This window comes from Saccoglossus kowalevskii, chromosome 15 (genome assembly GCF_978046115.1).
Source record: "Saccoglossus kowalevskii chromosome 15, keSacKowa6.1, whole genome shotgun sequence".
NCBI classification, from domain to species: Eukaryota; Metazoa; Hemichordata; class Enteropneusta; family Harrimaniidae; genus Saccoglossus; species Saccoglossus kowalevskii.
Window position 1 is genome coordinate 20,417,202 of NC_140655.1, and position 17,870 is coordinate 20,435,071.

Sequence of the window (17,870 nt, forward strand, 5' to 3'; positions counted from 1 at the left end):
ATCAAAATCACATATTTTCACAATTCCAGAACTGGATCTCAGTCATGCATGGATGGATTTTGTTCAGATTTAGCACAATGTGTTGTACATATGCAGGTGCATTTCGGTCATGATCTGCTTTGAATGTATATGTCACTCAAATATGAACGGAACGGGGACGTGTCATTGACAATGACTTGTTAAAAAATAAAATCGTTTTTGTAGGATGGAAACTTTTTGAGGTCAAAATCCCCCCACCCCACTCCACCCCCAAACTGAAGCAAATAAGTTTTTTTATCCGACATTGATCTTTTGACTTCATCCCTTAGCAAATTATTCACCATCGACACAATGACAATTATTAGGTTAATTCTAGAATAGCTGCCAAATCATGCAATATTTTCGCTAAAATTCAAATAACTTTTGAAATTATGGCAAGGCGATCTGCATTTTATAGGAGTTACGATGACGTCATAGCAAATGAAAAATGCTGCACTAAATAGAAGCCGATATGCTACTATAAAACTAGTATATTTACTCATAGATTAATTTTGCAAATATTTGAAGGATATTACTCATATTTAATTCACAATTTCATCAATTTATCATCAAAGTTATTGATATACTGTATCTTTTTCAATTTAGTGGAGACTGTGAAATAAACACAATTAAAATTCAAGTGAATAATTAAATTTTTTACTATTCATAATTAAAGAAACGCTGAGAAAAAAACAAACATGGCTGCCAATTTTTCAACCTGTTCTTCTCACTGATACATGATATTTTTACTTTTTTTTTTTCATCGGAGATGGATTATGTTGTCTCCCAAGTGTACAATAACATATAATGAACAAAGATGCACATCATGATTTATAAGATGTATTTTTATTATCACCAAGTTGTAATTTCGTTTTACAAATAACTGACAACTTCAAACATTTTTTTTATTTCAACCTTTAACATTTTTTGTTGCCAGAGAGGTTTAGACTCAATAACTTAAAGAAATTTATTGGGACTAAAGCGACTGTGACTTTTTATCAAAAAAAATTACAATAAATTCACTGCAGCAAATTTCCTGATGTTTCCCGTCAAAAATGCCTCTGTGAAATAAATATAATTTACAATATTCAGGCATGAATTAAACTTGTGTTCAAAATAATGATGGATGTTTGCCGACTTTGATGACTTGTGCAAAATTGGTTTCTTCTTTACTGCAGGCTTAGCTTCCTTACCTGTAAAAACTGAAACATTTAATTTCACTAAAACACGGTGATAAATATATTATGGCGCCATTCCAAGCATTTACGGAGCTATGATGTTTTACTGTAATGTTGTATCTGAGGTCGTGAAAAAAAAATCCTCAAAATTTGTTGATGGTCCTGAAACTGTTACTATTTTACAATCCAAATGTGTTTGTGCAGAGTACTGATAGTTTGTATTTGACAAATTTATTCATCAGACTTGTATTTTGCTGTTTCTGGCAATTATATTGGACAGCTATTTGAACATATTTATTCAATATTGTGATTGGTTAAACCAGTTACAGTACTTCTGTATGAAGTATCATGATTGGCTGAATTGGTGACTGTGCAGATGTGTCTAAGATAGTGATTGGTTGAAATGACAGCAGTACAAATATATAAAGCATAGTGATTGGTTGAATCGGTGGCAGTGCAGGTGTATCAAGCATAATGATTGGATGCTTTGTATGTCTCAAAGATTGTGATTGCTTAAATTGGCAACATTTTTAGCAGTATCAAAGATTGGTTAACACGCTGAAAGTGACAGATGTATATTTGTAGTATTACAAGTATATATATATATATACAATTCAGTATAAAAACCCATCTCTCTTGAGAAATCCACTGCTCTGCATACAATGTGAAGAAGAAAATGTCAGAATACTTCATTAATTCTGGTCTGTGCTCAGCATGTGCATTCAAACTAGTGAACATCGACATATTCTTCAAAGCATAAATCTTTCCTCTTTTTATTATGCTTTTCTATTTTTTTTTTTTATGATCATTATTATTATTGAGGATTGATGATGGTTGTGATACTTTGTCAGTCTGTTATGCTACTGTGCAAGGTTTCGCATATTACTTTCTGTAATAAGGACAGTGCCGCTGTCTGGCTGCGTAATTACATTGCATTGCAATGGGATATGACAGCGGAACGTGAAACCTGTCTCTTGTGATGCGATTAGTTTCTGAGCATTAGGAGGATGCATAAGGAAAGTAATAAAATCCTGATCTAGTGGAGATCGACAACTATTGTACAGTTTTCAGCTCCAATCAACAGTGCACACATTGATGCGCTGTATCTGTGTACAGTATCGCTTGATTATCATCAGCTCCCAACTGCTCTATCACGAGTAATAGTTATTATGTGAAGTGCATGCATATTAATTAGTTAATTTGCATATTTTGAGCATGCTTGCTACCAGTTTTTCAGGTCCAATCAACAGTGCACACATTGATGTGCTGTATCTGTACAGTATCACTTGATTATCATCAGCTCCCAACTGCTCTAATACGAGTAATAGTTATTGTGTGAAGCATGTGGATATTAATTAGTTAATTTGCATATTTTTCATCATGCTTGCCACCTGTGTGTGTCTTTATTAGCTCCGCTGTCGACTTTGTCGAGCGGAGCTTATCATATGAGTGATTGTCCGTCGTCGTCCGTGTCAATGTTTTACTTTTTAGCTCCGCTGTCGACTTTGTTGAGCGGAGCTTATCATATGAGTGATTGTCCATCGTCGTCGTCCGTGTCAATGTTTTACTTTTTCGACTTCTTCTTGAAAACTACAAGCCTGAATGCTTTGATACTTGGTGTATATGTACCTTGGGTAGACCTCTCTTAGGTTTGTTCATTTCATGTTGATATCTTCAATTCTCTAATTTTGGTGAATATTTTTGTCATTTTTGGTAAAAAGTGATATTTTCGACTTCTTGTTAAAAACCGCAAGTTCAATTGCTTTGACACTACATATATAGGTACTACATGTGAACCTCTCTCAGATTTGTTCATTTCGTGATGATATCTTCAATTCTCTAATTTTGGTGAATATTTTTGTAATTTTTGGTAAAAAGTGATATTTTCGACTTCTTGTTAAAAACCACAAGTCCGATTGCTTTGATATTACATATATAGGTACTACATGTGGACTTCTCTCAGATTTGTTCATTTTGTGATGATGTCTTCAATTCTCTAATTTTGGTGAATATTTTTGTAATTTTTGGTAAAAAGTGATATTTTCGACTTCTTGTTAAAAACCAATAGTTCAATTGCTTTGATATTACATATTTAGATACTACATGTAGACCTTTCTCAGATTTCTTCGTTTCATGATGATATCTTCGATTCTATAATTTTGGTGAATATTTTTGTCATTTTTGGTAAAAAGTGATATTTTCGACTTCTTGTAAAAAACCAATAGTCTGATTGCTTTGATATTACATATATAGGTACTACATGTGGACCTCTCTCAGATTTGTTCATTTTGTGATGGTATCTTCAATTCTCTAATTTTGGTGAATATTTTTGTAATTTTTGGTAATAAGTGATATTTTCGACTTCTTGTTAAAACCAAAAGTTCAATTGCTTTGATATTACATATTTAGATACTACATGTAGACCTTTCTTAGATTTGTTCATTTCGTGATGATATCTTCGATTCTATAATTTTGGTGAATATTTTTGTCATTTTTGGTACAAAGTGATATTTTCGACTTCTTGTAAAAAACCAATAGTCTGATTGCTTTGATATTACATATATAGGTACTACATGTGGACCTCTCTCAGATTTGTTCATTTTGTGATGATATCTTCAATTCTCTAATTTTGGTGAATATTTTTGTCATTTTTGGTAAAAAGTGATATTCTCGACTTCTTGTTAAAAACTGTAAGTCCGATTGCTTTGATACTATACATATTGTTCATTTTCTAATGATGTTTTCAGTTCTTTAATTGAAATGTGCATTGCTAACAGCGGAGCTATCTCAGCCGATAGGCTGCTTGTTGTTTTTATTGTAAAGGTTTCCTTATAAGGAAATTGTGATTAAATCTATTTTTAGAAATATTGCTAATTGCCCATCACGAAAGTCAGTCAAATTTAATAGAACATCATTTTAGCCTAATGTTGCAGTAAATTCATTTACTGATTAGTTACAATAAAAAATATAGTACAGTTAGAAAAGCTATCCGCTATCCGTTTTTTTTTTTTAATCCATGTTGAGCTAAGTAAGCAAATGAGACAACATTGGATATGTCTGGTCTTGTGGTTTCTCCTTATGAAAATTGCATGCGGATATGAATAAATCAGTTTTGTTTTAATCTATTAACATTATAATCTGTGTACTTATGTTTGGTTTACTGGTACCGGTTACAAATATGAAAAAAATCGGCACAAGAACCATGTGGTATTTTTTGTGTTATCCCAGGCATGGATGGATTTGTTTTTAAACAAGTTTGTGGAATGGTGAGAGATGTAATGTATTAATAAAAGGTAAATTTTGAATAATTTTTTTCTCTTTCTTGTCCACAGAAACGTTTTGTGAAAGGACTTCGGCAGTATGGGAAGAACTTTTTTAGGATTAGGAAAGAATTGTTGTCACACAAAGAAACGGTAATTAATCTACATATTGTTGTTTGTTTGTTTATCATCTCCAATAATGCCTGGTCTTGCAGACACGTTCTTGGTGTATAAATGACCATCAATGTAAAAGAACTTTTTCAAAAGATGGGCACAGACCATCTATTATTTTCTGATAAAAAAAGTGCATAATACTATGACAGTTTGGCTGTATGAAATTGAGAAGCGAGACTTTGAAAAATTTGAAGGCAATTTTTATTCACATTTTTCCAAAGCCACTGACATTTTTTCTTTTTTATTACAACACAAATTCTTCGGATTACTGTTCATTTCAAACTAATGGTAGAATTGATTGCAATTTAGCCATTATTCTGACCATACGCCACTCTGTGGCACCACAAATATTTTACAACAGTACCAAATTCTGACAGGAACACTTGTGACATTGTGTTGTTTAAAGACAGAATGCAAATAATATATATGTTTGAAAAATATACTCACTGACTTGTGGTGAACATAGTAACAAAATAATTTATTTTTGCCGTTGAAGTGGAAACATTTATTATTTATTCGTGCATGTTTGTCGTCTGTTCGATGATTGTGTCTATTGCACCGTATATATATTTATATACAGAGTTGTATACCGATCAATAAAACTAGCGTTCTCGAACATGCCGTCACAGTGATATTAACTCAATGTAAGGAAGTTTTGGGTTATTGCCAAAAACTTTTACAAACCAATGTATGTTGTGTTCCTCTGAGGGTTTTTTTATTGATAGATCATCTCTGTTTTTCTTAATTCATCAAGTTCGTGAGAACTAGTACCATGTTGATCTGTTGATGTCACATTTCTCGTGGGAATCTCTTGTCAACTGAAAGTCTGTTATGGCAAATAACAAATATTTAAATCAATATTTGTCTTGCAATTGATTTTTTTTTTGTCTCGTCAGTTTTTTTTCTGTTGGGAATTTAGTTTTGAAATGTTTTTAATGGTGATGATGTGTGGTTATCGTATTTCATTTGTTTTGTCGTTGTAAAACAATCGGTTTATAGTATATGTAGATATGTTTCAAACCATGGGGGATGCCAACAGCTGAAGATAACATGTTTTGTGATCGCACCACAACTTATGCATTCACTCAGGAGTTCACTGACTTCTATGAAAGTGATTTTATCTTGGCAGTGTGGATGCAGTCCATTGCTTCCAATTTATTTCATTGGCAAATTTCGCAAATTTAAAGATGTTTTTGAGATTCTCTGAAGAATTGGAGGAAAGTAAACTTAAACATACAAACAAGAAAATACCAGTAGACATAATATATTTTTGTATAATTTTTCAAAAAACTTTCTGGAGATATAAATCTTTATAACATCGGAATTATAAAATGAATACTAAGGAATTTTCTGTTGTTGCTCATTTCTGCTTAGCAAAATTTTGTAAAATTATAAAGGTACTTGTTTTTACGCAGTTAAGTGTCCAGAGGCTATAACTGTTTGACATCAACTGTGTTGTGGCCAAGCATAGGTAATATACATACATGTCCCATAAGTACCTCCTGCAGGATTTAACCTTCTCACTACCAGACTTTCTTTCCCAAATTTTTCTTTTAGTATTTCTGGAAATGAACCCTAATTTTGGAGCCAACAGACAAAATTTGAGTCGATTTTAAATTTTCACTCAAAAAATTTTGCTATATTTGTCCCAAACTTCTGAAGGAAAGTGCAGACTATTTTGTGAATTTGTGATGAAAAGAGGGAACTGGTTGTAAAACGGTTAAAAAATACAGCATTTTTTTTTTAGTGCAGGACATTTTCCCAGATTTTGATTTACTGTCCTTACGAAACCCCATCAACAAAAAGTCGGTATTATTTCACTGTTTATCGTCGCTCATCTCACTGACTTTACACCTATCTGACCCCAATGTCATGTTTACTGTGTATATTCTTGTCAGACCTATTTGTTATTGTTACTTTACGATCCTTAAAATTCATTTAAATTGGTGTTCTTTATTGACTACACTATATCTGTCGTTAAATGGATGACCGGTTGTCGTAGTTACCTGGGTCTAGTATGTTTATTGCTGCGGGGAGAATAAAGGGTCTCTCATTGTTCAGGGTAAATTTGGCGGTACACTCTTATACGCTTACTGCTCGCCGTCAAAGCTTATTATTCCCTCTCTCACTTGCATGTGATTTTTGGGGTCAAGTTTCGTGTGCTTATTGGAGTTGCTGTGTTTCTAACAACTTTAAAATTGGATTGATTTTGATTAATACGATAAAATCGTATTGGGTAAAAAATAGCTTAGGAATTAAATAAATCATCATCACTTAGTATCACTGTTATACACTGAGTTTAGTTTTTCAACAAACACAAGTAAAAAAAAATATTTTTAGATTTACAGGGCTTTGTTACTATAGCAACCATGCATATCGTTACATGCTTTGCGGCATCTGCAGACGCGCTTTGCTTTGATTTGCCTCTCTACAGTTTTTTAGTCGTGACATAATGCAATAACTTAGAACACTGCATATTACCATTACAATACTGATCCTGCGAGGGTATTCAGGCATCCAATTACGACTGATAATCGCCCCCGGCTGCTATAGAGCCGCTAGAAAAGGAAAATAGCTGGGTTTTCACCATTATTGTTGTGGTATTCAGTCTTTAGAAGAAAAAAAAAGCGAAAATAACCAGTGTTTATTTAGATCTCCTAGTAAGATGCTGAAGGTTTTACTGAAGCTACGTCTTTAAGGTGAATTTAAGGGTAAAGTTTAGTTGAAATTTATTTTGCGAGAAAAAGGTAGGTCAAACTTTTTGATCCTAGAAGTAATTTCGCGAAGCAGCGTACCTTTGAAGAGCTGTGCAATGTGCAGAGAAAACAAATTGATGATGCATTCTTGAATATTACGATGGTCTTGGATTGCGAACTTAATGATAACACAATCTTGAATAAGTTTTACAACTTTAGTCTTGTGGTGATTGAACTAACGAGACGAAAGCCACATATATTTATGCTTGTTAAACCTGCAATTCAAACCAAGACATGTCGGCAAAGCTATCTCCATTGTTTGACAACAATTACTTGCGGTAATCTGCTCATGTTGGTGTTGGTATTTTTTTATAGCGACTGGTCGAGACCCCGCTACTTAAAATCACCTCAAACACGGTTCCTATGGTAATCTAGTCATTATCTCTTTTGTTTTTGAGGTAGCAGCTGATGTAGATTAATATGAATAATGTATTTATATAAGGTCACTGGCTAAAAGTTTGTAAGGGGCTGATCAATAATGAGATGGTAGAAAAACTCAAAATATTTGTTTTACTTCACTTGATTGTGGGCTAGATTTTATTTTCCTGAGAATGTTAAATAGATTAGGTTTTCTAAGTACACATTAATAAGTAGGATTTTTTTCAAACTTCTACGAGTATCATTTGAGTTTTTAATAGTCTACTAAAGATATTGCCATAGCAACATGTGAATATTGGAGGCTTGAATATTGGCTGTGTTTATTTCTTGTCGTTATTTGTTTAGGAGATTCATTAAATTTATACAAAGAATCTTTGAGCAATGGAAAATTGAAGTTCCAGCTAAATCCTAAAATGAATTTTTGTAAAATTACCTAATGATATCCAGTATCATAGTTGCATGGTCAATTTTAATTATTACACGCAAGATTTCAATATTATTGTTTCTTTTGGTGCTTGTTATTGTCAATATTTCCCGTAGTTTTGAAATATTAGGCCTTGTTTGGGCCACTTTCTCAGTTTGTTTTTGTTCCACCTATTTGGGTATTTCTCCCTATACAAAGGTTTTCTGTTTACCTTCCGTAAATGCAGCCATCAATGGATGCTTGCGACCACCGAATAAAATGGAGCGCTAACAATGACTGGTGTTGACGGAGTATTGAAATAGTGGAGTGTATCCCTACTTAACTCAAACCAATACCAATCACACTAGGGGGTATCCTGTTCACATCAGGTTTCCACCCCAGACGTGGCTCCTTGTTTGTCTATACAGCTGGGTAATGCTTGAGTGACAAACACTACGTTTTTACAAAGGAGTTCTGATTTCTGGTGAGTAGTCGTCTCAGTAACTCTGTTCATTGCCTGAAAGTTTTACTCAAAAGTTTTCAAACTTCAAATAACTGAAACTAGGAAACAGCTGCATGCAGAAAAAAAAATTAGAGGTAGGGCATTTGTTTTTGGGAGTTACAAAACTGACATGAACATAGTGAATATTTGAGCGGGGAATTTTTAGCCCCCTTCCTACAATTATTTGTTTTATTCTGTATTTATTTTCAATTTCAGTATTTTGATGTTTTGATCCTATATGTTCACTGGATTCTAAATTCACAAATTTGCCAGTAAAATAATGAGTTCTATTTTTATTTTACATATTCGTGTGCATTTAATTTAGCGTAGATTACTTATTAGCGAAATTAAACGCAGCGAATAATTAATGCATTTAAAGTATTAGAAAACATCAACTATTTCCACTGGAGTTATGTAACAACAAACATTACACCGTAATAGTTGGTAATCACTATATGCAAGACATGTGAGGTCATGTAAGGTCATAACTACTGTGACCCGAGGTCATCGTATCACTTATAAGGTTGAACGTTCATCATATGCAGTTAAATTTATTGCTGGTTGTCTCTGTAAGAATCATTAATGACTTGACAATTTGTAGATGTTTGTGTACGCGGCAACAAAAAAACAAAACAAGTTTCTAGATTCAGCCAAACTTGTTTAAGTGGTTAAATTTAAAAAAAAAAATTTGTATCATGTTTCGAAAAGGTATAAATAAATAAACAAATAAACAAAATTTGATTGTTTTTGGATCGCAACTAAGATTGCAAGTATCAGAATTGATTATTTGTTGAATTTCTGTATCTTCCCGTTCACCCCTTTTTTCAAGATCTGAAAAGCAATAATAAACTATGTACTGGCAATCAAATTAATTTACTTGAAGTAGAATGCTACTCAATAATAAAAATAATGTAATTTTCTTAAAATTATTTTTTCCATATTTTTATATATAACATTTTATGTCATAAGGATGAAGAAAATATACATGTATGATAAAAATATAGGGTCTCTGTGCTTGAGTTAGAAGACGCAATGTACAAATGGAATGAAAATAGTATGTTTTGTCAGTTTTAGGACATTGTACCATTGTTTCCAATGCAAGGATAAATCTTAATATCTCAATTTTTGGTTGATGACATATGTTGAAAACGTGATACAGTCTTTAACAGTGTATGTGTACATCTATCTAAACTGACATTATTTGTAGTAGATTTTCAGTGACAAAATTATTATGTGTTATCACTATGGTAACCACTGATAAATTGACATTTTATGCATATTATTTGACAGGTTTACTCAAAGAACAGGTTGACTGAATTTTCACATTCAGTTGATTGATATTAAAACGATTAATTATATATATATATATATATTTTGAAACATATTACTGTTACTTCTAGATGTGCACATGTCAAAAATGCTGGAGAAACATTCTACCTTGAAGTAGGATCCAAAAATTACAAAATAAATCTAATTCTGATTTTTAAAAATTCCATAGCAAATTATTCCTAGAAATGCAAAGATCATTATTGTGCGACAGACTATCACATTTCAGCTGGTTTGATTATGTTATTATTAAGTAGGTCAAAATCAGCTCTATAAAAACACAGGTCAATATTGATATAAACCAGGTCATTATTGTGATAAAAAGGTCATTATTTTCATAGCAAATTCATTCAGTTACACGCAATGGTTTCTATAGAGTAGTCTAGGTCAGTTAGGTGAACGGAAACAAAAATATTTGTACAAAAAATGCAATTATCATTATCTGCAATATTCCACAATTTTTGTTTTAAAAGGTCAATTCTTTTTAATGATCTGTAATAACTGGGTATCGTATTTGCAAAAAGGAACACTATATTTAGGTGTTCGTTTTCTGTCATTGGGGCTGCAAAGACATTTAATATAAATCTCATAGCCAACATGATTGAATAGACTAAGTAGACATGCAAGGGTTTTACCGCCAACATTTATGTGGCCTGCAGGTGAAGAGCACTCTCACTCGTATTTTATCTTGTGCTGTCTATTTTGAATAACATAGTATTATATCGCTGTCTGTAACATGTTTTGTACTTGTGTTTGAGATGCAAAAATGTGATCCAGTTTAGAATTTTATTTTTTGCTATTTGTTTAAAAAATCTACAACTACAACCACTATAAAAAATTGTAGATTTTTTGCCGAAATACCAGTACATTAAATATCGTTTATTGTTAATATTGATTGTCAAAAAAAATCAAAAATTAAAACAATTTCATATTTTTGTACACTTATTTTAAAGACAGCTGAAATAAAAAAAAAATTTGTTCATTTTTAAATTCACTATATTCAAAAGAGATTAACGTCGAAATACAATAATTTGTGTCAACTGAATCTGTTAATATCTCCAAAATGGGAGTGTAAACATTGATTAAAATTTAAATTTGGTATTGAAAGATAAAAATAATGATATTTTAAAATGATTTAGATGGGAGTTGTTTTTTGATTGCTTTATTTCTGTTATTCGTTATTTAGTCCAGGTTTACTCAGTATGTGTCGTTGAATGCATCGGCATAGATTAGTCTGCCCACAAATGTGATTGGAGTCGCTGCCATATGCTGGGTGGTACTGTGTTATTTTTACAAAGATAGAGGGAGCTAGTGCCTACACACGCACCTAGTATCTACTTAGTGGGTTGTAAGCATTTCTCGGTCCTAACAACACAGTGGAAATATCGTCTTAGTATTGTTGAGGAGAGCTGTTTTGCTTGTAGGAACGTAACACTCCAGAAACCTTGTGATTTTGACAAGCTAGTAAGTTGAATTGCTATTTGATTTATTGTTGTAGGAGCTATATATATATATATATATATCGTTGGCATTCTCTGCTCTGTGCTCACTGTTTGTCATTGCAGCAATCTGACTGCTGTTGAAAGCCGACTTTTATTCTGCTTTCCGCCGTGGTGCACTCCTCTTCTTGTGGTATAGCATCTTTCGCTTGACTGCATTCAGCTTTCAGCTTCAACCCCACGTTGGTTGTTTGCGTAGCGAGCTCTCCAGCGTCACCGTCAATCCATTTTCAAGTTGTATTGTATCCCCAGCCTTGTTATTATGTTGTCCGTGTAATGGCTTTGTATCGGCGAGTATAACAGTCTGATTGACTGCTTCACTGCTGGCAATGTTTCAGAGCACCGATTTTTCTCAGAATACATTTGTAGTACACTGTATCACTGCAGAGCAGGAAAACCTCGCAGCTCATAGGTTTGTAGTCAATTTTTACATTCTTTTCACCGAGGTTTGTTTAATTTGATTTTTGTGTCTGTGTTCATGTTATTGGTTAACATTGATCCACACTAGTTTTAACATCATTTAATACATGCGACTTGTACACAGGTGTTGTTCACATTCTCTGGTTCCTATGGGTATTGTCTGTTTTTCTGTATATACCAAAACTCACTGTCACAATATACTCCAAATAAGGTTTACAGAAAAGCACTCCCTTTACCCTTTTGTACAACGGCCATATTTGCTTGATGTACATGTATCGTTTTAAAATAAGCTTTTCTATTGTAACACTATCTTGACAAGCTGATCCAGTGTTGAGCAAAGTATACATTGTATTTTATTTTTACTGACTGATTTTTTTTTTTTTTTCATTTTTTTTTCATTTCAAATATTTGAGTTGTTGCCACATTATTTCTACATTATTATTTTTTATGTTTATTTATTTTCATTTTTTTTCAATATTTTTGTTTCAATTTTTGCTTATAATTCTAATTTTTATGTGAAGAATGTCAGAGTTCAGGGTCTTTTTTTCAAAATATACTCAGTGGTGAGTTGCAGAATTAATAATATTTATAGTGTACGTTTATTGGTTGTGTTTCAATCAATTCATTGAATATTATTACAATACTAATATTTTATTAGTAATTTCTTTTGTAAAGGCTCTTTGGTGTCGGGAATTTTATAGTCACAGTAGTAGACATTTTATGACTTTTTTTGGAAATTTATGTTCATGATTTATCCAGTGTGGTTTCACAACTGTGTAAGGCATGTTATAGCATGGTTCCGAAGCCCCGTACAGTAAGGGGTGTGTCGTTTACAAATTAAAAAGGGTGATTATTCAATGGAAGAAATGGTGTATTGTGATTGGGGCGGGGTGATTTATTTCCGAGGAGGTATAGAAATAATGATCTCTTCAATTTTTTTTTACTAATTTGTACAGGTTGTAATATGTAATATCTTATAACATATTTAATTTTGATGCAAATTTGTCATTTTTATGTTCATGAGGTATTGAAATTTAGCAAATCGAAAACAAAAAAAATCTTTTTAAATTTTAGAATCATATTTAGGTGCAAATATCTCTAGTAAAAATGTATCACCTAACCAGTTACATATATAAGTTATTATTTTTCATATTTTTAACATGAATTTGTTTTACTCAGAATTATTTTATTTTTTCTCAATCATGCATTTATTATGGGTTGGATGTTAGTTGGGCTCATCCTATTTAAAAATAATGATTTATTTGAACAATTCTGTATACTTTAATATTGATTGCCTTGGTGGTATTAATGAGACTATGATAGCATGCATTTGAGAAGTAATTAAGTTGCTGTCTGATTTAAGTCTAAATAATCAGAATTTAATTATACTGATCTGAATATATCTGGACGCAATATGTCACTGAACTCGCAACTTTCAGCGAAAAACACACCGCAGAATTTCTGCCCCTGCCAGAAATCGCCAGTGCACGAATATTTTTTTACATAGATATAATAATTCATTACCATCCTTTTATAATAAAATTTGATGTTTTGGTTAAACTTTGGTGAAAAAATTATATGGCAGATGGTCGCCCTTTTGAATGCGATAATTTTCCCGCCCAAATTTTGTGCATTTTTATGATTTCTTTTTATAATTTTGCACCAAATAGACAAAATTATCCATTATCGAAAAATATCAATCAAAATTGTTTGGAAAATCTACCGAGATAATTATGCTGGTTTATTTTTTTTGGAATGAATAATAGTTGACTTTCATGGTAATAGGTTACGGATATCATTAAGTTCAAACTGTGAAATGAGGTTACCAGTTACAGTGTCCTGAAGTTCATCCTGCGGCCATGTCTTAACCCTTAAATTAAACATTCATTGATAATATTAAGATTGGATCAATTTGTTTGTTGAATATTTGTGTTGTGTTGTTAGTATCTCATTTTACGTCTCTTGAAATCAATTAACTAAATAATGATGTGACTTTGAGAATCACAAAATGCCGTAGCAGTCAACATTTCGTAGCGACTATCACAAAATTTCATTCTTATACATGTCTTTAAATCTAATTACAGATACAGCAGCAAAAATATTCCAATTTACAGAAAAAATAATCTCAAATTATCTTTCTATTGAAGTTGTGTTATTTTTCATTATTATTCGCTTTATTCTATAGTCAATATAAAACTGTTAAACTATCGTCACTACAAATGTACGCGATTTATTGATTTAATGTGCGTAGTGATGACATTGCATGATAGTCACTGTGAACTGTCTTATGAACGTAAATGAAATTTAATTCAACAAACTTTCATAACTGCTCTGAAATCTCCGAAAAAAATCTCTCACAAACCTTGAGCAGTTTACGTGAATTTGTTTGAATTATTAACTTTTTTATCAACAGTTCCCTCTTTTCATCTCAAATTCACAAAGAAGTTCCATTTATAGAATTTTTTCAGTAAAAACTGAAAATTGACTAAAATTTTATCTGTTGGCTCCAAAATTAGGGTTCATTTCCAGAAATTTTGAAAAATAAATGTATGAGAAAAATGTGCAGACAAATTTAGGTGAGAAAATCTGGTGGTAAAAAGGTTAACACGAACCGGAAGATTCAAAATACAAAATAATTTAAATAAAAACTTGTTTATTTTACCTGTATGTAAAAGATCTGCCCTACACTAATTTTTCAGACAAAATCAATCACGTCTGAGGACATATGGTGTAATTTCTGATTCAATTTAATCACAAATGCAATTGATTTCCCAATTTTTTTCTGATTGAAAAACTGTTCTTTCTCAATAATCCTATAAAACCCCCTCCAAAATAAAAATCGCCATTCAAAGATTCTAAAATGGATTCTCTCACGTCTACACAATACAAATATTTGCTTTTAATCTACTCTAGCTTTTCAGTGCGGCCTTTTTGCCGCGACTAGAATATAATGCGACATTTTGTCGTCTATCAAACTTTTCTTTTTTAAAGGTACGCGAGTTCACCATACATCGATCGGGGTATGCTCAACTGATCATGAAATGCCTTCTTTCATTAACAAGCTTTTTTCTTCATCTCTTTTACCGTTTTTCGTTCTCTTTTCATCCTCCAACCCTCTTTACTTCTCATTTTGGATGATATTTATATGCAGCTCGGATCCGCTTTCTTTATCCGTGTTTGTGCTTCTTTCGGCTGACTGATCGTTGGGTTTATGAAAGCTGGCAGGCTTTCATCGCCGTTGGACGGACACGTAAATTACACAGAAAGAGCAACGTGCGTAACTACTTAAAAGTGGATTCCCAATTTTTACCTTCTGTTCAGCATTTGTTCGTAATCTTTCTTTCACTACAGCTATAAAATTGATGTATTACTATAATTTCTCCTGAAATTGCAACTTACACAAAATTTTAACTGTTCCGAAGTTTCGAATTTTTTTAATTTTTTTTTCAAAGCGGGAATTAAGGGGAGGCGTTAATGTCTTGGAGTTAAAGAGAATAAGAAAATCTCCCATTAATATAAACATAAATGAAAATTTTGTTCTGTATTACTTCATTTTGGGAATTTTCTTCATTTTTCTTCGTTTTTTTCTTGAACTTGCTTAGATAAGTCAATGTTTCCCAATGTTGCTACTATGGTTTTACGCATTTACCCCCAATCTATGTCCTTTCAGTGCAAGAGTCTACCCCATTGGCTGAAATGTGTCATGTGATGTGTTTTAGCCAATAAAATGTTGTTTTTTAATGAATGTCACTAATCGCTATGAAAATACCCTGCTAATTTTATACTCAACATTCGTGATCTTTTAATACCTGCAGTAATAAACTGCTTTTATTCCGTAAGACGTTTTCACAATTTTGATGACTGTGTATTAAAAAATTATGTAATTTGGTATTGGTGAAAATGTTATGGAGGTTCTTTAGGGGGCGGTAGATAATTGAAACTTAGTTTGTTTACAATTATTTCACATTTGCAAACTTTCGTTTTCTGGGGGAGGTGATGACTATTTAACTAAAATATTATGTTTGCTGTCGCATGCTTTTTAACCCTTTGAACAGAAAATATGTTTCCCGCTCAAAATAGGGTAATTTTGTTCACATTTTCTGTAATTTTCACTGAATTCAATCTTGATTTTGTACTGAACAGACAAGATATGTCATTGCTTCAAGTATTCAATCAAACAATTTTTTAAAAACATTTTCTACCAAGAAGAGCAGACTATAGTTGCCGCTCAGAGAATTAATAATCCACGACTAGATAGTGGTGTCACTGGCATGAGTTGTTGCCTCATGAGTAATCCAAAATATTGCAATCGTTTATGCGTAATAATGGTTTATGCGAAATAACGATTTACGCAATATAAGTTTTATATATTTCTATCGAATAATTTGTGAATTCAACGTTTCAGAAGAAAATATCACTTTGGTGAAAGTGTTAACAAGCGCTATCTGTCACCAAGGACTACATGCTGGTAATTGTGTCAACCAAGGACGTAAAGTATGTAGTGTAGAAGTTAATATTGACGGAAATTGTCAACGACGTGAAATCAATACTGTTTGTTACGATTTACATTGATTTACTAATTTTAGTAATAGCACAAGTGATGGACATTGTAGTGACAGCCTTGTGAGATGTGTCAAAATTGGACATTGTGACAAGACAAGGGCGACGTTATAATTGAAAATCAAACAGATTTTTCATTGAGATTCTTCACTCCCGATAATGCACATTGAATGTTCGAATCTCATCTCATGAAGAAGAAAAAAATAGTTCCACAATGACAATAATTTGTCATTCTTAGCTTAACTGTATTTACTTTTATTACACGTTGAATGACCTTGCTACTTATTAGTCACATGACTTAATGTTTTGTGATGATGTCATTGATAACTAACAGTATTTCATATTTCGATATTTGTGCTATATCAAGATTTTGGACCTAATGAATTTAATTTCATAATGGCTGCAGATCCTGCTCAAAATTTGAGAAAAACATGGAAAAATTACAAAAGTTGACTTCTGTTAAAGAGTTTAAACTGTTGTTAGAACTGCGCATGTGCGAGAGGGTTTGCAAAACAATGAATGTTTACATATTGGTAGCAGCCATTTTGTTAAGATCTGCTGAAAGTCAGGAGAGACAACAGTGACACTGAATGTCCGGAACTGTCGCCTGGCACAAAAAATATTTAAAAAAAAAAAAAAAGATCTGCTGAAAGCTAGGTGTGCTTTTTTCAAGCAAGCTATTGAATTCAAAATGTTGTCAAAACTACGTGTCGTTCTTGTCATAGATAAATGTTCTTTGTAACCATAACAAAATAAACCATGATTTCTGGTCTGAGCAATGTTTATGTTTTTAACAGCATACAGGGTATATAGTGCATGCAATGTAGGTAAAGACCATCAAAAAACAGAAGAGCCTTAAAGGGAAACCACTCAATCCCAGGGATTGCACCAAAGAATCATGGGACACTATTGTTTATGTTGTTTAAAATGTTAATCTATCTTTTGTTATCCATTGTTTTTTTAATCCAGAAAGTAAATTTGATGTGAAATTAGGCTTAACTGGAAGGTGCCCCTTTAAACTTTAAACTTTTTTCACCACCAATTCCCTCTTTTCATCACAAATTCAGAAAATAGTCCCGTTTATAGTCTGCACTTCTGTCAGAAGATTGGAACAAAAATAGCAGAATTTTTTGAGTAAAAACTGACAATTGACTGAAATTTTGTGTTGGCTTCAAAATTATGAATCATTTCCAGAAATATTGAAGAATATAAAAAAAAAATTGCAGAACAATTTTGGGTGAGAAAGTCTGGTGGTGTATAGGTTAATAGAAATGTAGAATACATTCATCTGTAGTTCTGATCAGTGTTGCTTTTATCTCCACGGTGAAACTATAAGATATTCCTTGCTACAAAATTTTACGATTATCCCACCTCATGAAATTCATAATAATTTGTC

The 17,870-nt window shown here is 32.3% G+C and overlaps 1 protein-coding gene across 1 annotated transcript in view; it reads left to right on the forward strand.

Moving 5' to 3' along the window:
- Positions 1-17,870, forward strand: part of LOC100368754 (uncharacterized) — a 116,913-nt gene that overhangs the window by 77,533 nt on the left and 21,510 nt on the right. Inside the window, exon 10 of the mRNA XM_006822970.2 lies at positions 4,529-4,609. Within this exon, the coding sequence (XP_006823033.1) occupies positions 4,529-4,609 (81 nt within the window). The remainder of the gene's footprint in view (positions 1-4,528; positions 4,610-17,870) is intronic.